The sequence below is a fragment of the Mytilus californianus genome, unplaced genomic scaffold (assembly GCF_021869535.1).
Source record: "Mytilus californianus isolate M0D057914Y unplaced genomic scaffold, xbMytCali1.0.p SCAF_6, whole genome shotgun sequence".
Classification (NCBI taxonomy): Eukaryota; Metazoa; Mollusca; class Bivalvia; order Mytilida; family Mytilidae; genus Mytilus; species Mytilus californianus.
This window is the reverse complement of record NW_026262712.1, coordinates 91,566,806-91,580,835: the sequence shown is the minus strand read 5'-3', so window position 1 is coordinate 91,580,835 and position 14,030 is coordinate 91,566,806. Positions and strand designations below refer to the sequence as shown.

The window sequence follows — 14,030 nt, the reverse complement described above, 5'->3', positions numbered from 1 at the left end:
ACAGAATGTGGTTTGGGTTAAACATGTTTGCTGGCTTTCAACCCTTCCCTAACCTGGGACAGTGGCGTAACAGCACAACACAAGAACAAACTATAACAATCAGTTGAAAATGGCTCAACTCATTAGATCAATACCAAGCAAAAAAAAACTTAACAAAAACACAAAAGATGCAAAGAACAGATCTGGGAGTTCTCTCAATTACTGAAAACTAGTTCAAAGCCAATAATAACTAATAATAAAATACATGTATCTAAGACTAAAATATCAATTGGTGCACATCCAACATCCAATGGATTTAGTGTAAAGACGTCGTTAACAGTCAGAGAATAACATGACCTTATGCAATGCCAAAACTTGGTATCGACAGAATGTAGGACAGTGAAAGTACATATGTGTATAGAAATAATATTTAGTTGGGTCTTAGTTGATAACAAAATCAATATTTATACAGGTAGAAACAGAATTCAAAATTCTAATTACAGTGTTCAGTTGGTAACCTTTTAGAATATTATTCAAAGGATATGATAGGTTTACCCAAATTGTTTCTAAATTTACGAGGTCTGTAAACAATATCACTGTGAAAATTTGGATGTGCTATGCTGTGTGTAATAAGTTTTCTACAGTTACTGCCGAATTTCTTAACCAAATCTTTATATCTATGAAAGAATTATGTAAATATTTATGCCCCCGCCGAAGCGGAGGGGGCATTAAGTTTTACCCTTGTCCGTCTGTCCGTACGTCCCAAAATTGGTTTCCGTTTCCAACTTAAGTTTGCCTCAACCAAATGTTATGAAACTTATACACAATGCTTATTACCACAAAACACAGATCTAGTTTGAATTTTGGTGGCGTCACTTTAACCGTCCTAGAGTTGTGCCCATTTCTAAATGGAAAAATTGCAAAATTTGTCATTTCCATTCTCTAACTTAAATTTGCCTCAACCAAATGTTATGAAACTTATACACAATGCTTATTACCACAATACACAGATCAAGATTGAATTTTGATGGCGTCACTTTTACTATCCTAGAGTTGTGCCCCTTTACAAATGGAAAAATTACTAAATTTTTCTTTTTTTTTCTAAAAATATCAATGATGTCATTGTTCAAGTAATTTTTATACGACGGAATAAATTTTTGCGGTCCTATATTGGTATGATGTTGTTGTCGTCTTCCGAAGACACATTGGTTTTCGCACTCTAACTTTAGTTTAAGTGAATGGATCTCTTTGAAATTTTACCACAAGGTTCAATACCACAAAAGGAAGGTGGGGATTGATTTTGGGGGTTATGGTACCAACAGTTAAGGAATAAGGGGCCAAAAATAAGCATTTTCTAGTTTCCAGACAATAACTGTGGAACGGTGTATGGATCTCTCTGAAATTATACTACAAGTTTCCATACCACAAAGGGATGGTTAGGATTTGCTTTGGGGGGTTATGGCTCAAACCGTTTAGGAATTAGGGGGAAAACAAGGTTGTCCTGGTTAATGGACAAATACTTCAGTACAAAACATAATTTAAAGCAGTGTAAGGGAGATAATCAAATACATCATTGAAATTATCTCCCTTACACTGCTTTTAAATTATGTATAAAGTAATGGTTAATGAACAATTAAGATAATTTAAAACAGTGTAAGGGAGGTAATCCAAATACAACGTTTTGGTTACTACCCTGACACTGCTTTTAAATTATTTTTAAAGAAATGCATATTTATAAAGGAAGACCAGTAAAAATATCTGCAAATGTTGCATCTTTTTTTTTTAACAAAAAATCCATATGAAAGATTTGACACTATATTTTAAATTCTATTATATAATAGATGAAGTTAGCACTATGGTAAATTTAAATGGGTAATTATGGTTGCAAACTCCATTGGAAATTTGAATTGAGATTATGACCACATCTTGAGGGAAAGATTTTTTTGGGGGAAAAAGGGGGGGGGGGGGTAAAAAGAAATTGTGGGGGGTCAATTTTTTCTCATTTCAGATTTCAGAAATTAAAAAGAATTATTCTTCAAATATTATTTTTTTTTCAAATTTCCAATATTGAATCTAAACATGTATTTAGATTTTTAATTTTTGGCCCAGTTTTCAAGTTGGTCCAAATTAGGGTCCAAAATTAAACTTTGTTTGATTTCAACAAAAATTGAATACATGTGGTTCTTTGATATGCTGAATCTAACCATGTATTTAGATTTTTTATTTGTGGACCCCGCTATCAAATTGGTTCATATTGAGGTCAAAAGGGTCCAAAATTAAACTTTGTTTGATTTCATCAAAAATTGAATTATTGGGGTTCTTTGATATTCCAAATCTAACCGTGTATTTAGATTTTTAATTTTGGGTCCCGTTTTTTAAATTGGTCCACATTAAGGTCCAAAGGGTTCAAAATTAAACTTAGTTTGATTTTAACAAAAATTGAATTCTTGGGGTTCTTTGATATGCTGAATCTAAACATGTGTTTAGATATTTGATTATGGGCCCAGTTTTCAAGTTTGTCCGAGTTGGGATCCAAAATTAAACTTTGTTTGATTTCAACAAAAATTGAATACATGGGGTTCTTTGATATGCTGAATCTAACCATGTATTTTGATTTTGGATATTGGACCATAATAGGTAAATTAAAAAAAATCAAGTTCTTAGACCACATTCTTTCTGTGTCAGAAACCTATGCTGTGTCAAATATTTAATATCAATCCAAATTCAGAGCTGTATCAAGCTTGAATGTTGTGTCCATACTTGCCCCAACTGTTCAGGGTTCGACCTCTGCGGTCGTATCAAGCTGCGCCCAGCGAAGCATTTTATTAAAATTGGAGTTTTTTATTCCTTTGTTCATGATTATAGTTGAATCAACTACAATCAATGCTTTATACAATGCAATGTTTAATTTTTCCTTCCACTGATAAAACACAGATCAAGTTGAATTTGGGTAGTATCACTTTAACCATTATTGAGTTATGCCCCTTTATAAACCTAAAAATGCAAAAAATTTAGTTTCCGTTTTGTAACTTAAGTTTGCCCCAACCAAACATGAAACCTATACACAATACTTATTACCACAAAACTAAGATCAAGTACAAATTTGGGTAGCATCACTTTTATTGTTCTTGAGTTATGTCCCTTTATAATGTATGCAAGCGGGGCATCATCTGTGTTCATGGGGACACATTCTCCATTTATTTGTTATTTGTGGTAACAAAATCCTTGACTTAAAATCATTTAACTATATATAACTTTTGATTTACATTGCAGTAAACAATAAATAAGATAACTGTAAATTTTGGGAGATAAAAAAAGGACTTAGTTTCAAGTCTCTTTATCCATTGGTCCCAGGTTAAATGAGAAACTACAATATTTTTTTAAATAGGTAATTTCTTCTGTTATAAACAATAAAAATATAAGTAGCAATTTAAAAGAAGTTATGCAAATTAGTGACCAACCGACATTGACCTCTATTAAGCTATTTTATGCACAGAAAAAATGATTATCTTTCTAAAAAATCTGCAGCAATGTAACTAACAAATATGCAATAGTGCTATAATAGGTTTTTAGGCAGTTAAGCTGCCTTATGCGAGCACCCTAGATTTGTGTTCTACCCAATAAATGCTGAAATACGTGCCATTGTTATTATCTAGCTGGATATAATGTTAATTATAACTAATTGAATAGTTTTTTCATACTTTTAATTCTGGATTTCAAAAATATGACCAGAAAAAACCTTAAATGATCGTCGAACCACCCAAAAGTTTTGAAGTTGCACATAGGAAGTAGAGCACATTAGGAATCCTTATGTAGTTTATTATCCCCTGTGCTTTTGGCTAAGATGTCAAAGAACAATTGTATGAAATATTTAATCGCCGAAAATCTTTAAAGACAAGTAGTTTAGATTTCCCAAATGGCAAAAGTCGTAGGAATATTGTTTGTCGTCAATACGTGTTACAACTACGTCAGTAGTCTATTAATAAGTTCCACTGTTCATGCTGTTGGCGGCAATTTCAAATTAGAAGACGAAATTTTCGTATCTTTTCAATTTGGAGGCAGGGGTTCAAATTAGCGGTGGTCCTAGGTCCGCGACCTTCCACTTTTGCAATCGGACTCTCGACTTGGTTACTAGCTACGCCCGACGGACCTTTCACTTGAAAGAAAATTAAAAATAACTTTGCAAACCTTTTTACCAAAGTCTCTAAATAAACGATCTCAAAACGTATTTTCAACTTTATTATTCATGACAGCGATGTTCATTTTGTTCAACCGCTAGCTTTATACAGATAATCGCCTACAAGTAATGTGTAAATTCGAGTAAAATCGTATCTGACTGACAAAAACAACATTGAAAAACAATGGATGCCGTGTAGACAATTACAATATCGGGTCCGATTCCGGAAGCGGATAAGGGTAATTCCGGGTTTTGGAGATCAACTACAAAAAAAAATTTCAGGCAGGTGACAAAATACATCTATGCATGGTAAATAAATATAAACACTAGAAATGGAAACCAAAAGATATATGTAATAGAAAGAAAAAGCAAAAAATATTTGATACAGAAACTCAAAATTACTTTTTGACAAATTTTAATGTCAAAATCCAATACAATGTGACAGCTGGGAACAGTATATCTAACAATATATATGTTCCTGGTGACAGTATAAATCTTCTTTATCAGTGATAAATGTTGATAATGCATGTAAGATGCTTTTAAAGTGTAAACATATTACTGCAATTTTTTTCTCAATTTTGAAGGGTCAGTTAACATAGCTGGAAGTTTCTTACTTTGTTTTCGCAAATAGTGCAACTAGATTATATGATACCTGAATGTAAGCAAATCATATGATATATAGGTGGAATCCTTTGGGTCACTCTACCCCCTCCTGTTTGATAACTTTGAAACGGATGAGATCCCCACCCCTAAACCATATATATTCATGTATGGGACTATATAACTAATCAAATGAAATATAGGGGCAAGTCCCTAGGGTTACCCCACCCCTCCTGTTTGAGAACTTGGAAACAGTCGAGATCCCCACCCCTAAACCATATATATTCATGTATGGGACAATATAAATAATCAAATGAAATACAGGGGAGTCCCTGGGGTCACCCCAACCCTCCTGTTTGGGAACTTTGAAATGGTCGAGATCCCCACCCCTAAACCAAATATATTCATGTATGGGACAATATAATAAATCAAATGAAATATAGAGGGAGTCCCTGCGGTCACCCCACCCCTCCTGTTTGAGAATTTGGAAACGGTCAAGATCCCAAGATAAGACAAGACAATTTATTTAAACTTAAGCACACGTATGGTGCTACAAGAGGATAACAATTATACATTAACAATTACATATATACTTATACATTTACAAGCAAGACACACAATAAATAAATAAGTGATATCATACAATAAAATTGAAATAAACCATAGTTGGTTGATTTGTTTGCAAAATTCTTAATTGCAACGTGGATATGAAGTTATTGTAACATGCTTTGTATTATGAAAATATTTTTTCAATATGTCTTAGAAACATGCACACTTTTGTTAGCAGTGGCACGTTACAGTGTGATAATAGACCAGTAAGTTTCAATTGGGAAGGATTTTGTGTGTAATATGTAAGTATATATCTTTCTCTTAAAGACATAATTTGTTCATTGGAGCATACAAAAAAATAATGATCCCATAAACCATACATATTCATGTATGTGACAATATAACAAATGAAATGAAATATAGGGGGAGTCCTTGGGGGTCACCCCACCCCTCCTGTTTGAGAACTTGGAAACGGTCGAGATCCACCCCTTAACCATTTATATTCATGTATGGGACAATATAACAAATCATATGAAATATAGGTTGAGTGCTTGGGGCCACTCTACCCCTTCCTGTTTGAGAATTTGAAAACGGTCGAGATCCCCACCCTAAACCATATATATTCATGTATGGGACAATATAACAAATCAAATGAAATATAGGGGCAGCTCCTATGGTCACTGTAAACCATCCTGTTTGAGAACTTGGAAACGGTCGAGATCCTCACCCCGAAACCATATATACTCACGTATGGGACTATATAACAAATCAAATGAAATATAGGGGAGTCCCTGCAGTCACCCCACCCCTCCTGTTTGAGAACTTGGAAACAGTCGAGATCCCGACCTCTTAATTAAACCATATATATTCATGTATGGGACAGCAGAACTTATCAAATGAAATATAGGGAGAGTCCTAAGGTTCACCCTACCCCCTCCTGTTTGATAACTTGGAAACAGATGAGATCCCCACCCCTAAACCATATATACTCATGTATTTGGCAATATAACAAATCAAATGAAATATAGGGGAAGTCACTGGGGTCACCCCACCCCATCCTGTTTGAAAACTTGATAACGGTCGAGATCCCCACCCCTAAACCATATATATATTCATGTATGGGACAACATAAAAAATCAAACGAAATATAGGGTTAGTCCCTAAGGTCACCCCATACCCTCTTGTGTGTGTTTTAAGAACTTGTAAAAGTTTGAGATACCAACTCCTAAACCATATTCATTCCTGTTCGTCATTTCAAACAGATTTGAATGACATACAAGGTCAATCTCATATGCATCACATATGCATATCACTTTACTAGACCTAATCAATGTGTACTAGACTTTGCCCAATGTCAGGCGACCATGGGAATGAATAATTATGGCAGCTTTGTTTGGGAGACTTCGTAACAGCATTCTGTTACAATTATTTCTTGTTTATTATAAAATTTTATTGATGCAAAAAATGAGTAGGTTTAAAGAATTTACCTTAATTATATTTTGAATAATTTCTGGTTCTATAAAAAATTTCATTTTAATATGGCTCATTTTAAAGAAAACATATCTTTCAAGCCCAAGACCAACTTTATTATAATCACCTGTCATTTTATTCCAAACTTAGACATCATGGACTTGGGGTGAAGGCGGGGGTCATTTACATTTACTATGGGCAGGTCAGTCAGACCTCACCTTTGATCCCCGTAGTAGTAAACATTTGTCTGATTTGTGTCTCATAACTTTTGCACTGTAGAACATAAACTCAGTTTTCTTTCTAGGGAAGCAAGTCCATGCATACTATTACAAGCTCGTACTAAGTCAACTTGAACTACTAACAGTCAACTAATACCAACGTTAACTATCAACTAGAACAACTGCAATCATTTCGAACTTGTACCACTGCAGACACATGACCATTAAAAATATACTTGATATATGCGTTGCTTTTGAAAACCTTGATAAAATATGAATTATTTGCCTTAATAATAAATTCATTAAATGAACATAAATGCACAATATATGAATGTTGAATGTTTGTTCTTTTAAATCTTAAAAAAAATGAAGCAACATAGCCACAGTTTTCATAAGTATGTTTGCCTTGGTTTTTGGTTAACTGCCTACAGCGCTTACAGTGCTTTGATTTTGTCCACCACCACTGCTATGGGAGAGCAATATATGATTGAAATTATACACACAATTCTTCCAATCTTTCCGTCAGTGACTTCAGATCACTTTGATTCTTAAAACTAACGGCATTCCCATTGAAACAAATTGTTCTTGCCGACTTGCTCCTTTATTCATATGAGACAGACTTCCTACAGGAGCTTCTTGGAAAGAATGACAAAAAGCTAGCATTGGTATGCTATATAGACGATGTCCTCTCACGTCATTGTTAAACGCATCTATCCCATCTAACTTGAAATAAAGGATACATCAGATACAGTTCAGTCTGCCTCATATCTTGACTTGCATCTAGATAATGACTATGAGATTAAACTTTACGACAGAACAGATCATTTCGTTTTCCGAATTGTGAACTTTCTAACTCTATGTAGCAACATTCCAGCAGCGCCATCTTCGCTAGCCAAGGATTACGATCATGTACCCTCCTCTCCACCCATTGGCGGATTAAGATAGAATTTCGGACCCACGATGTAATGATTTCCATTGGTCGCAGTTGTAATTGGCTGCATCCAATCAAAAAGAGCCTTTAAGATGATCACATGTAAATACAGAAAATGTAAATAAACATTTGCAACACGCAGATTGTGCCACAATTCAGTGACGATCTTAATGTTCTTTATCAACTATTTGAAGTTTCTGGGTATGTTTATGGCCAAATGTTGGAATGCCAATGTTTATTTTCGGTTCCTGCTTTACGAAATTTGTAAACACTAGACACAACCGTTTTTACAACTCCCTACTGAAGAGTGTTCAAGTGCTACAATTGGTCAAGAATGATGTAGTCGGAATGGGCGTGACTATTGTCTACCGGTAGATAACGCAGCATTGTAATCACAAATGTTGGCTTAATCTGCCAAGGGTGGAGAGGAGAGGACTGGATCGTATTCCTTGGCAAGCGAAGATGCAGCAGCATAAGGCATATGGAGTATATAATACCCAGTTGATACGATAATCCAGAGCTTGCATTTCCCATCATGATTTCCTTGATAGAGGAATGCTGCTTATATTTACAAAAGGTGAAGTTGAAATCATACCTTCGAAAAATTTACGGACGTTATCGCGAATTGTCGTAGCCACAATCCTGTCCTCTTTTTCACGAAGTTGACCTACCAAACTCATATGAGCAAAACGACGGTGCAAAAAGTGGAGCAGATCTCTTTACTCTTTGGGACCATCTGAGATCCACCCCTCCGGTGTTTGAAAGGATTCGTGTTGTTCTGTCTAATTTCTAGTTTGTGCTTTGTAAACTGTTTGTCTTGGTCGTTTTTTTTTGCCATGACATTGTCAGTTCATTTTCGACTTGCGAGTTTGATAATCACCTTAGTATCTTTCGCCTCTCTTCTAATGACTAGATATTTGTTATAAAAGTCATATAAGAAAATACAGATCGATTTGGGTTTCGTTTCAGGGAAGTTATTTTTGCAGATGTTGCCCTTGGGCGCAGTTTTAATACAATGTAAAAACAACTAATATCCAGCTGGTTCTTTCATGGCACCAGCTTTCAAATAAAGAGCCTTGCAACATAAACTGTCTGTGAAGATTATTTTGTTCGTTCGAAATAATTGAGGCAATTTTGACGGGAAATCCTTTTCGGTATAAAAATTTTTGAGACCTCCCAAGTAACAAGGTTTAGAACACTTAGAGTTAGATGGTGAAATTTGAGGCGATTCGACTGGAGTGAGAAGGTTCCTGTTACAATTCTGCCTTTAATAATTGCCTTTGCAACGTCAACTCTATTTATAATCACTATGTCTCATAACGGGATGATGATCGTGTTGAGGAGTTTTTTAATATTGGCATGAGACCAATGGTTGGCAATTTTACTATTCGCTAGAGCATTTCAGTTGCATATGCACAGGGAACTAGGGTGACAATGGTTCTATGCACGGGAATCTCGGTTACAATGGTTGTATGCACTTAGCTGAAGACTGGCCTTATGAGTAACCAGGTCCAAGGAACTAGATCTATACAAAACATATGCATGAAGCCACAAGACCAAGGAGTCCCAACATTGCACATGCTTTTACTATTTGTGCACCTAAAATTCTATTTTGAAACCTCTACGACGGAAAACCACGGCATTCTTGAAAGTGAATTCCTGCTCCAAAATGACTAGTGCATTTATAGTGTTACCAGGCGCTGATCCAGCTATTTTTAAAAGGGGGTCCAACCCCCGGAACATGTCCCCCCTCCCGATGATGCCCCCCTCCCGATCCGCGAATGGTTACCCATAGTATACTTTTCGCTTCTGTTACATCGTTGCAACACCGCCTGCACCGTGTCCAGCGCCCTATAGACCACTCGACCACCTAGGCTATATAAAAATATAGCTTTTGCTGGTCGAGTTATACCTTTCCTCGTCGGCTTTATCTAGGGTTGTAACACAGTACATGGTGTATGGTGGCAAGTAGATGGTGTACCTTTCAGATAAGCTATTTAACGTCTAGATATTAATCAACGCTCTTTCTTACGAGGGCGCTGGTTCGTTATGAGAATCGATTCAGTACACAATAAATAAATCATATATACGCATGAAAAAGTGTACAAAACAGCACCAATATTAAAAAAAGGAAACAATAAATGCAAGTATCTATAAATATTTCGGATAACCGATATCGTCTAAATATATACGTGTAAATATGTGGCAATTTTCGGATACCCTGTGGTTATGCAGTCTAACACCATAATTTACACATACTTCGTCTCAAATTTAGCCCAAAAAACGTTAGATATGCAAATTTGCGTTAGCAAATTTTTGTACTTCCCTCAGCGGGATTCGAACCCCTGCATATGAGACATCGTGGCAACACCGCCTGCACTGTGTCCAGCGCCCTAGACCACACCACCCATTAGGCTATATAAAGATATAGCTTTCGTTAGTCGAGTAATTCCTTTCCTCTTCGGCATTATCCAGGGTTGTAACACGGTACATGATGTATAGTGGCAAGTTGATGGCATACCTTGCAGATCAGCTATTATTTTGTCTTTCGTAAAAAATGATAATTTTACCTACCATGCCGTCACATCATATATATATAGATTCTACCACTGGATCAAGTGTGATACGATATTTATCCACTCGAGACAGTTAAATTTTCAAATTTAAAACGCGAGGCTCGCCGAGCATTTTAAATATTTAAAATTTAACTGCCGAGAGTGGATAAATATCGTATTACACGAGATTTGGTGGTGGAATCTGTTTCTCTAATGATTTTCAAACAATACGCAGTCAAATTTATTCCTTCTTTTCGAATGATCTGCAAAAATATGTGTTCTTTCTATGTGACGTCATCAGGCATGGACGCCTTTTTCATGCCGTCACAATAGGAAATTCAGAGGAAAGCAAGAAAATTCGACGTCATAATTGGATTTTAACCAATGAAGAACTGAGATCAAACGAACCACACGTTGATTAAATTTTTTTTATACAATGGGTGCAGAAAGGAATAAATTGACGAAGAATTAGAGAAATATATATATATAAAACGCCTGAAAAGGTAAATAAACAACACCAATATTAAAAATAGTTAACAATAAAATTTAATGTAAGTTTCTATAAATATTTCGGTTCACAGATATCCTTCATCAGTATGATTATGATGATGTATAACATATTTATATCCCACAATATATACATGATGAATTTGTCGGGTTTGTCACATAATGTATTATACATTTTATATGTTGCCGGCGTATTTTCCCAGTAAACCGCATAACTGACGTGACATGTTCCAAGAGCTGATCTTTTGTCTTCAAAGACACACATAATTTACATACTACCTATAGTAAAGCCATTATCTATAAGGTGTGATTGGGTTTGAATTAATGTGTTGTCTTCTATTAAATAGTATATGACTTTGAAGAAAAAAACATCTTGATTGGCACTTGGAAGAATGTAGTGAATTATATACCACTGTTTAATAAGATTCACACATGAAAGGACGGATTTAAAAGAATACTTTTGTCAAGCAAAAGCATAAAGACTGATGACACCGACCTATCAATGGGATATGCATCAACATTTTAATATTCTATGTTATAAACAAATACAAATTTTTTTTCGTTAGCAAAGTTAATTCGTTTTCTTCTTCTATCAAAAGAAAGTGCTCTAGGTAATGTCAAACGAAGTCTTTTGTCTGAAATTAATTGTCTATGTTGTGAACCATCTGGTGATAAGACAACAACGTTTAGGGTACCACCACCTACAACATACACATTTCCTCTTCCATCAACTCCGATCCCGTATGGTTCTTTCAAAATATCATCCCTGTTGAATACCCATTTTTCAACACCATTCATATCGCAACACAATACTTTATTTTCCGAGGAGTTTGTGATGTAAATGATACCATTGTATTCATCTATATAGGACCCGTCAGTAATTTCGCAACGGATGATATCTAAAGGTTTAAGGTTTTCTTTATTCAACATTTGAATACCTTTTCCTTTGATGGCAACAAATAAGTATTCTTCGTTAGATGTTATGCCGTATGATTGGCCAGGAAGTTTAATAAATTTTGTAGATTTTCCTAAACTTATATCTACAAGAGTTATGCCATGTTTCTTTTTATCACCTGAAGTAACAGCAGCAATTGTATCACTGAGAAGTACTATATCAAAAGCACCAGACGATTTTAGTGAAATTAGAAATTTCTTCGACCCATTACTTTGAAGTAACATAATCTCATTTGTCTCCTGGCAAGTGAAGATGTATTCATCTCGCTCGGTTACACAAACACCAGAAATACTTGGAAGCATGTCCTGTATATATAAAGCGGTTACAAACTTTGGTTTTATATTTCTAATTGATAATAAATACGGTGACATCATTACTTGTGCTTGTCCGTGTTGTTTTCTACAGATTTTCACATTGCTTGACCTCGAAAGCACTGTTACCGAGCCTAGACTAGGAATATTTCGAAAATGATCACTTATCTCAGGCTGAATAAAACATTCAATAAACGTTTCCTTCAAGTTGATAGTCTGAAGGAAATCTTCATGTTGAGAAAGTTGACTTTGGACATTTTTCATTTCAAGGAAAGTTTGTAGATCTGATGCATTCTGTTTCATGGTAAAAAGAGCAGTATACATTTCACGTACGTTTACAACATTTTGACCAATTTTCTGTATTGATTCTCGGATAATTTTACTTTCTTTATTTTCAGCTTCATTCAGCTCGTCTAGCATTTGTTTTTCTAAAACATCAAGATGATCATTTACCTTTCTTCGTATCTCGTGAATTTCATCTTCAAATTTTCTTCTCTGATCTGCAATTTCTATAATGTTCTTTTCCTTTTCACTCTTTATCACCTGTAAATTTTCTTCCAACTCTTGCAGTGATTGAAGTATGTCTTGGAATCCCTCGGATCCTTTCACGTTTGAAATTACATCTTCTAAAGGGGTGACATCACAGCACCCGGTATGTTTCTTAATACATTGGTTGCAAAGTGGACAGTCGTGATTTATACAGAATGATGTATACTTGTCCATATTATTGGAACATTCACAATATTCTTTTATGTACGAATTTTTTGAATGTATTTCTTGTTGGTCGATAGAAATTGTTTTTAAATGACTGTTTGGAACTTCCTCACATGCTGAGACGTTTGATGCGAGAACTTCCTCGCATGCAGCAATGCTTGTTGCCATTTTACACAGACTGCTTTTGTTTTCTGAAAAGAATTTCAACAAAATTATATTACTTGTTTTAACACTTTGACGTTTTAAGCATAAGCTAAATAGTGCATGCGCTTGTATAGCATATATAGTTAATGGATATAAAGCTACTCAGCCCTGTATTGTGAGATATAGGTGGTGGCTCATTGTAGGTACCAGAGTCGAACGTTGTCCTCGTCAACTTTTTGTATTATTCAAACAATGAATTTAAAACAACTCTTCAATTGACACGTAAAAGGGTAAGTTGCCTTGTAAGGAACTTATCTTACGAAACCGTGACCTTTCTTGCCCCGAATCCACTGCCTTATAAATCGCATTATAAGCTCGACGTATACATAAAGAGTTATTTTCGATTATGATTTAGCCACACAAAACATTGGATAAATATAAAGCTGAAAATCAATACGCGAATCATCTTACCTGGTGATTAATATCTTTAGTTGGAACCGGTCTGATTACAGCACATTCTCAAATCAATCATGAAACTATCTAGATAGTCGTGTAATATAACCAAAACAGAATAAACATGAAATTTCAACTCTAAATATAACCTCTATACATGGATTCAAATATATATTCCATATTCACCTGTGTTACACACGAATGATTTTAAATGATATAAATAAATACGTTTTGTTGACTGGTAACCATTGCAATGATTATAGCAAAGATATTTTTTTAATCAATTGTAGACACTTAACTGATTTTTTGGAATCTAAGTAACTAAAGGGAATATGTCGGCTCTCCTACTGAGCACATGCGATATGGAATTTCCATGAACTAAAGAACCATCTAATTTCCACAGGGATGGGTAGCAATATTGAATTAGGCACAGGCAATCTAGTCTTATAACCACAAATGACGAAATA

The 14,030-nt window shown here is 35.0% G+C and overlaps 1 protein-coding gene across 1 annotated transcript; it reads right to left on the bottom strand.

Annotated features, from left to right (window-relative positions):
- Positions 1-11,007: 11,007 nt before the first annotated feature.
- LOC127706350 (uncharacterized) lies at positions 11,008-13,759 on the bottom strand. The gene is made up of 2 exons (XM_052210917.1): positions 13,582-13,759; positions 11,008-13,157 (listed from the first exon to the last, which is right to left on the bottom strand). The coding sequence occupies exon 2, from the start codon at positions 13,132-13,134 to the stop codon at positions 11,509-11,511; it is 1,626 nt and encodes a 541-aa protein (XP_052066877.1). The 5' UTR covers positions 13,135-13,157; positions 13,582-13,759; the 3' UTR covers positions 11,008-11,508.
- Positions 13,760-14,030: the final 271 nt, after the last annotated feature.